Source organism: Stegastes partitus, unplaced genomic scaffold, assembly GCF_000690725.1.
Source record: "Stegastes partitus isolate 25-593 unplaced genomic scaffold, Stegastes_partitus-1.0.2 Scaffold1271, whole genome shotgun sequence".
NCBI classification, from domain to species: domain Eukaryota; kingdom Metazoa; phylum Chordata; class Actinopteri; family Pomacentridae; genus Stegastes; species Stegastes partitus.
The window spans coordinates 186,098-194,444 of record NW_007579002.1 but is presented as its reverse complement, the minus strand read 5'-3'; the positions used below and the strand labels follow the sequence as shown (position 1 = coordinate 194,444).

At 45.6% G+C, this 8,347-nt stretch overlaps 1 protein-coding gene across 1 annotated transcript in view; it reads right to left on the bottom strand.

Moving 5' to 3' along the window:
* kcnh1b (potassium voltage-gated channel, subfamily H (eag-related), member 1b) overlaps positions 1-8,347 on the bottom strand; it is a 70,002-nt gene that overhangs the window by 42,300 nt on the left and 19,355 nt on the right. The window contains exon 6 of the mRNA XM_008298019.1: positions 7,053-7,445. Coding sequence (XP_008296241.1) covers positions 7,053-7,445 — 393 coding nt within the window. The remainder of the gene's footprint in view (positions 1-7,052; positions 7,446-8,347) is intronic.

Sequence of the window (8,347 nt, the reverse complement as noted above, 5' to 3'; positions counted from 1 at the left end):
CAGCTGTCAGAACGCTGAACTGCTGATCCAGAGATGCAAACACTTGTTTATTTAAACTGCTTTACGTTCCTGGATCCTGGAGAAAGGCTCTCATCCTGCCTGTCCTTGCTGTGGACGTACAGCACCATGACGATAAACTGGATTGGATCGGTGTCCTGTTTGTTTCATGACCTGTTCCTAAATGACTACTGATGCCTTGTGCTGCCTCATGTGTTCTCTCTACTAGAAAACTAAATACAAAACAAACAAATGGGAAAAAAAACATCAAAAAACTTGAACTGCAAATAAAAAGAGCATAAAGAGCAAAAATAATGTTCAGCTGAGCACTGAGGCGGAGTTGGACTTTCCTACCTTAATAATACTGGGTTCTAGGTGGCTGAGGGTTGTTCTGTGGTTCTCAGTTCTCAGTGTACATGTCATAGTTTCCCAAAGGTTCTAATCCCTGTTGTAGTTCGAGGAGAGGGTTAAAGGTTGAGACTGGAAGGTCGCGGGCTAAACCCTGGACGAGAAGGTTAAATCTAGAGAATATGGAAGAGCAGCACTGGTCCCGCCGTCAGTATTACTGCAGATGTACGCTCAAGCACAACCACTGACCAAGAGAACTGTCAGCCAAACGGCCCTGAATAAATAACGGTGAAACCAGACTGACAGCAGTCACAATTACATCTGCTTCCTATTATTACTATGTGAAATTACACAATTTAAAGCGAGGCATGTTTTTGTGGGTGTAATTGTCCCGACTGGGGAGGGTCCAGGTTGGGTCAGATGTATAGAAGGACACAGAACAAGTGTAAATGTGCACCTCAGCTTAAAGAAGCACTGATGGCTTCTGTTGCAGGTATTTATCACAGCAAGTGGAGTGAACACGACACACAGCAGCTGTGGCAGCAAACAGGACACCAGGAGGTCCACTAAAGTTTCTGTAGAATCCACAGTCACATTCAGTAAAGCCTGAACAGCAGCCGGTTCTGACATTTGTCTGAGTGTTGGTAAAAGCTGCATGTTAGCAGTTATGTCAATGTGTTATGTAACAGACTCCCATTGGTGGTGCTACCTGGACTCAAGCCAGGATTGTTCTATCCCAGCTGGAAGGCCTGGTGCTGGTGTGCTGAAAGGCCCGAAACAGCCAACGATCCCAGGACAGGAGTAGAACAGCAAAAGACATGATGCTGGTTTGTGATGTTGCCTCTACTCTACTCTACTCTACTCTACTCTACTCTACTCTACTCTACTCTACTCTACTCTACTCTACTCTACTCTCTAAGTTTTTATGGCCTGAAACTGTCTCAGGTCTAAATGATCCGGTGAAGGAATCACTGGAACCAGAACCTATAGGGATGGAGCCCAAAGCCACGGCACCAGGCTCACAGCTCCTGTGGTCACTGGCACTTCCTGGACACAACCCAGTGAATGACTGGACACTCGTGTTTTTACAAACAAATGGAAACACAATAAAAACCAGTAGGAGCTTCCAACAGACTGGTAAAAACAGACATATTTAACATTTTCTACTGTCTAGAAGCAGTTTCAGTCATAGCTAGAGTCTGCATGCTAACATGCTACCATGCTAATCATGTTCATCATCTTTTATCTCCAGCTGCTGCTCTGCCAGTATGTTCGCATTTCATTTGCAGAAAAAGCAAATTGGGAATGTTGATTTTTTTTTAAATTTGTGTTTAGTTGTGAACCAAAGCACTGGATACATGAAGATTTTGACCTGGTGGTGCTGCTACACGATCCCAGAAGCGTTCGTCTGTGTGTTCACATTTCATGGCCTTCCATCCAACAGCTGTCTACGTGCAGCTACGTTGCTTCCACAGGTTTACGTGCAGTCAGATTACAGCCTTTTTATTTTAATGCATGTGTTCATCAGAAAGTGAAGCATTCTCCTGCAAAGACCAAAGAAACCTCAGGTGTAGAACTCTGTACAGCTGGCTTTATGTAACACCTGGTCGTCTTTTGCTGGCCCTCTCTGTTCTCCATTAGCATTCTTATAGCTAGCATGGATGTAGCCTCTATGAAACATGTATGACGCGTGTATGAAACATGTATGAAGCATGCAGCAGCTGCCAACTACAGAAACACACCCTGTTTGACTCATCAAACCACTCAGGCCCTCTCATCAGCAGTACTGTTTCCTCACCAGGGAAGCACCCAGAATGCACTGCTGCTCCACCAGCAGCAACACCGCCAGCACTAAGAGACACAGAGCGACAGCACTGTGACTGAAGGGGGACTAAAAGGTCGATGTGACCCGGATGGGCTGGGGGACCGGGTTAAAGCCCGACACATCCTTCTCTTCTCTGTAGGACGTCACACAGGTTGCTCAAGAAGCCTTCAGTGTTTCTGTTTCCTCTGACCACATGATGATCTGACCACTGTGACATGAGCTGTGTTCTTCTGCTGAAGTCACAGCTTCTTCAAACACATTAGCTTTATGGTCTCATGAGCTGAACTCCAGCCCAGTATGACCATCTGATGACATGTTGATCTCAGCACGTCAGACTCATCATGACTTTATGTTCTGGATTTAACAGACCAGAACACTTCCAGCTGATCCGTTTCTCCTCTCTGTGTCCATCCTGAGGTACCAACGGAAAAAATGTCTTTTACAACAAAAACTCAACAATCATTTGTCCATGTTTTCTAGTGACCAATCACACCAGCTTTTGATAAGTGAAGCTGCTTCCTGTTCCTGACGTTGCTGAGCTGTTCCTCTACTGCTCCAACAAAGCCGTCTACATCCAGCAGCAGCAGCATGTGTCTGAGGTCCCCCACCAAAGGGATCAATAAAGTCTTATCTTAACGCTGTCTGGTGTTCCTGTGGGGGAAGCATTTCATCTACAAGCCACTGATACCAAAAGATCTAAAATGGCCAAGACCAACACATGTGAGCAGCACGCTGATGAGATGAGCTGCTGTGACATGAACTTAACGCTAGAGACTAGAGCTTTGAGGCAGCAGAGCGGCCAGTTGGGTGGACGGAGGGTTTGGATGACCTAACATAACCCTAACCATGGAGACCACCGTGTGTTTCTGTTTCTAATCATACATCAACGTGGGTGAACATGAACTGGTTAAAGCCATGACAGGATCTTTTCCTGAAGCTTGGTGCTTTGGTAATGAACCAAACAGTGGTGAGAACCTCTGTGCTGTGTTTTGTGCTGTCGGTAGACGGGGACTTGGGTGACTAAGTTCTACAAACACAGTGCAGGTCATAGTCCTGACGTGTGCCTCTGAATTCATATTAGCTTCACCTCCCACCTGAACTTAAACAGCGAGGAGCAGTCTGACAGATCGAACAGCTCACATCTGACCTATGGGTGGCTGATCTGGTGCTAACGCCAAGTGAGCAGTGACGGTTTCCTTCAACCTGCCAAAGTTTGGAAACACCAGCTGAACTTCGGAGACGAGCCAGCTTGTTGTGTTTCTGGGTCACATTATGATAAACTACAAAACCTGTGGACCGTTTTCAAGGAGACAAGAAGTTGTGTTTCTCAAAACATAATTTATTGATGCTTTGAGCAGCTCCGGTCGCTCTCACTTGGCTTAAGTTGGAAACGATGTCTGATGGAGGGAGCAGGTGCAGCTCTCCACAGCGGCTTTAAACTGGGTCGTTGGTATCAAAGAAGAAATCGGGTTTGTTTCCTCTGATCACAAAATGATCCAGACATCACATGAAAACATTTACAGTCAGAAACAAACTGTGTGTCAGTGTGTGACTCAGTGGTCTTCAGCTCTTCATGTGGACCGGCTGGTCGATGAGCACAGTGTCTGACCACATGATCAGATGTGTGACAGCAGCTTCAGATGAACGGACTTGTTCTGCTCTGAGGATTCACCCTCTGCCTGTCCTGTTATCTACTCTGAATAGAACACTGGGATGAAGTGGCCTGCTGTACAAACATCATCGGAGTGAAGTAGAAGATGTTTCTGCTGCTGTACGGGCCGGTCTGTGTTTCTGACACATCAGCACTTCTGTGGTCTTCAGTCACGACCTTTCTCTGGATGCACAGGAAAGAACGACAGGAAGCCATTGGGTGAATGTAAAACAGCCCACTCCATCACGTTGATTAGCCGCCCAGAAGCCAGCACTCACGCTGTACTGTCTTTAATTTCACACCTCAGCTGGACAGACGGTACCGCTGTGGGTCACATATGACTGCACAGGACTGGACTCGGACTAGAGCCGGCACTTCTCTATTCAATGACTATGTTGCTGCTTTTTATAAAGGACATTACTGAGGATGAGATTCTTTCCTTGCAGGTAGTTCTGGCCAGTACAATGTGAAAATCAAACAGTAGAGGATTGAAACTTCATTTAATTAGATCATTTATCATAAAAAAATCACTGCCGTAGAAAAACAAGACATGGAACCATCTCTCCTCTGAAGCATCAACCAGCACACTGTGTAGTCCCACATCTCTGATCCCTTGTAACTAGGTACAAAAATTAACTAGTTTTATTCTAACATTCTGTGATTTAAAGGAATTCAGTGTTTGTCAGTTTCTGTCTGTCCCACTCCGATTAATGTTTTCACTCAAATAATCAATAAATTACAACTTAATGCATTTAAGCACGAGGCAACAGTAAAATATGAGGCAGTGAAGCCACTAAACCACATCATTCACTGAGCTCATCCCTTCACCGCCAGCTAGCAGGAGTTCAGCTGACTCTTCCTTCTCTAGTGTGAGCTGATTTAGCCGCTGCCTTATTTAATCAAGTGAAATAACAAACTGAGGCCCTGGCCAGAGCCCCAACCAGTGGGCCAAGACCAGCAAGAGGCCAAGGCTTGGGGAGGCCACCCCAGACAGCTACCCGGCATGGGCCAGCACCCACCCCAATGCCGAGACACTCACCCGGACACCAGGGTACCACCAACCTCCACCCTCCTGCATATGCCTACCTAATTGCGCAGCTCAAGGCCAAATGTAGTCCAGGCAGTAGTCCGTTGAACCTTTCAAGAGGGCGCTGTGGAGTCATTTTGCCATTGACACGTCCAATCCTTTAAAATATCAAATTTTTCGCCAGTCCTGATGTGCGTGGCCATTTTGGTGAGTTTTCGTGCATGTTGAGGCCCTCGAATGTGTTTCTAGAGAACATAAAATAAATACCACTAATAATAGTCACAGCAGGTCCAATCGGGCCCGTGCACTGTTAGTGCTCGGACCTGAAAGTGCATTACAGTAGCGTCCAGCAGCACACTGACGACCCCACATTTAAAGGCAGAACCGGTTGTGAAGTAATGTGTACACAGATGGACGCTGGACAGTCAGACAGGTTTTAACTCAGCTCTCACCTCGAGTGTTTTTACTGCTCTGCCTCCTGGTGAGTGGACGCTAGAACATGTTGTTGTATCATACATACGAATGAAGATCTGACAACTAATAGCAAGTTGCATCCTGACCCCTACTTAAGAAAAAGAAAAAGTATACATAAGGTGCAAAATGTACGGTGACTGGCACAAGTGTCTTCTTCAACCTAAGCAATAACCATAACTCCGTTAATGAAATCAAGTGACTTAAACCAAAACACTGACTAGAGAAGGGCTTAATAACAAACACCTGCAGTGAATCTGGACCAGAACCTACAACATGTCCAGCACGAAACCAAGGGAGCTGCTGTGACCAAAAGCATTTTGAATAAAACGATGTATGTTCTCAGGAACCACACTCTCACAGTCCTTCTGCATCAGTAAATAATGCCACCAGGTACATACATTGCATTAATGAGTAAATACAAACCAACAACAATGGCAACGGCCCAGAGACCGTCCTCTGACACGCAGTGGTGCCACTGCACGGCTCATCCTCGCTGCATTCACACTGAGCTGTGGGCATCCAGCTGGTTGTGTTTAACTCTGGCAGTATTTAAATGACAAACTGGCTCTAATACGATCACACTGGTTCTTGTGTTGCACATAATGCTGAGAGAAAACACTTCTTTGATTGTAATTGTGAAATAGAATCAGGAAATCTTTTCAAAATAAATGACTGATTAGAAGCATAAAATACATACATTTATATATAATTGAGATGAACCAATGAGCTGAGTTTTTCCTCAGTGTTATTGGACTTTCTAAGCACAGCAGCTGACAGTAGCTGTCAGGTATATCCTCCCACTCCTCCTTCGTGTATCCACTGTTAACCTGACGGCGGGACATCGAGCAGGCGTCTGACCTCCTCATCACCCAAACATCAGAACCAACGTATGCAGCTGTTAACCTCAGTTCTGAACAAACTCCAGCTATTGGGCTTCAAAAGTAAAACTATGGACCGACTGAACCTGCGGCTGAAAAACAGATGACACGACCCAGAGCCTGTCATCAGAACCCACCTGTGGTTCATACGGCGCCACAACAAAAAGAGAAAGCACCGGCACTGCTGTGTTTTAGGTCTGCAATCTGATAAACCAGAACGAGAAATGACCTGACATGCAGTGTCAGCTGTAGCTTCATGTGCATTATTCAACATGCACTGAGGAACAAGGCAATCATCAAACTGTGTCCAAAGACACCTAATGAGCCGAGTCCAACTGATCTGACTTGTTGACTGAACACGTCTGAACCTCATCTGACCAAAGACTCGGTGGTTATTTTAGAAAACATGCATACATCTTTTTGTTACTCATTCACACGTTTTGGTGCATTTGTCATTTCTGCTTTGGACGTTCCATGATTTGAAACCACGTTGTTCTTTTCTGTCTCAGGTAGTCGTGACACAGCCTGGAGGTATGTTTGGGTCATTACTCCAGAATCAACCTTCACAAATGGAGAGGAACCAACAAGAGCTGAGACACCCAAAGGAATCTTTTGCATCAACGTCCAACTCTGCAGAAAAACAGCAGTTTTTCTGAGTTTGCTCCTTACAGTGGCACATCCTGACTTGAGTTGACTAATTTATACTGACTCTGTCTGTACGACACACCTGCTGTGTGCTACGAGCATCGCTGGAAAAACATCTAATGGCTCAGCTAAGTGCCTGCATGTAGTGCTCGTGAGTTCTTTACAGGAAGCTGTGAAATATTAAACAATGAATGAAAGTCCACTGACCTCATCGACATTCTCAAAGGCATTGATGACATCATAAGGCAGGCAGGACAGCAGGTCGATGACGAACCAGGTCTTCACGTAGTTCATGCGAATGAGTTTTGGGTCAGAGATCACCTCTCCGGCTGGACCCACGAAGGTGGTATGGAAGTTAAGGACGATGTCGACGAGGAAGATGACATCCACAATGCTGTCCACGACCAGCCAGGTGACATTGTTCTGTTTGGTTTTGAAGGACACGTTGTAGGGCACCATGATGGCGGTGTAGAAGGTGAGGATGAGGATGACCCAGTCCCATGTGGTCTTGAAGAGGCAGTAATGCAGAATGATGTGCGGTGGTGTCTTCGGAGTTTCCTGTTTGTACTGAGGCAAGATGTCTGAACCCAGTTGGAGAACCTGAGACACACAGCAGGTATCCTCATCAGAGACTATTAGTATAGTTTGACCAAGTCTTCATGGAGACTTCATGGAAATACAGCAAAACAATGTTCCATCAGACATGTTCTGTTCTGCCACCTACGTGGTTACTGTTGGTTAATGTTAGAGATGGCGGTCATAGTCAAAAACACTGAGTGCAGCACTACATGGGAAGCTTTTAGAAATCTAACATGTCTTGTGAGTTGTGTTGAGGTTGAAAAGTGGCTGATTGTATGCCAAAAGCCATAAGCAGACAGTCAGCAGCCTGTGGCGTGTCCCCGACCTCTCCCGCCATTTGTCAGGCTTTATGACAGCTAGTTAGCACTGGAAAAGGTTTGTAATTCAACAATATTAAGACATAATGCAACTACAAATGCATTCTAAAGAACCATAAAAAAGACAGGGTCATGTCAAGCAGTGATTACAGCTTCAGGTATTTATGAGATTATCTATAAGTGTCCCAGCAGTATAAACTTTGGACAGAGAGAAAAAAGAATAAAAATACAGTTAAAAGTATATATGATTGGGTGCCTGGATAGCTCAACAGGTTGGGCAGGCGACCCATGTACAGGGGCTCCAGTCCCCGATGCAGCGGCTGCGATTCCATTCCAGCCAGCGGCTCATTTGCTGCATGTCCTTTCCCCCGGTCTTCTCCCCATGTTTCTCTGTCACTATTTCACTGTCCCATACATTAAAGGCAGAAAAGCTCCCAAAAATATATATTTTTAAAAGTATATATGATTGGCAGCAGCACTTAACGTCAAACCATCAGCTTCGCATACGATACTGGGCCGGTACCAGTACCACATCAGCACACAGTGGCAGAGCTGGCTGGTCAGTCATGGGACACTGGCCATGCAGGTGCTCCACCATACTTTTCT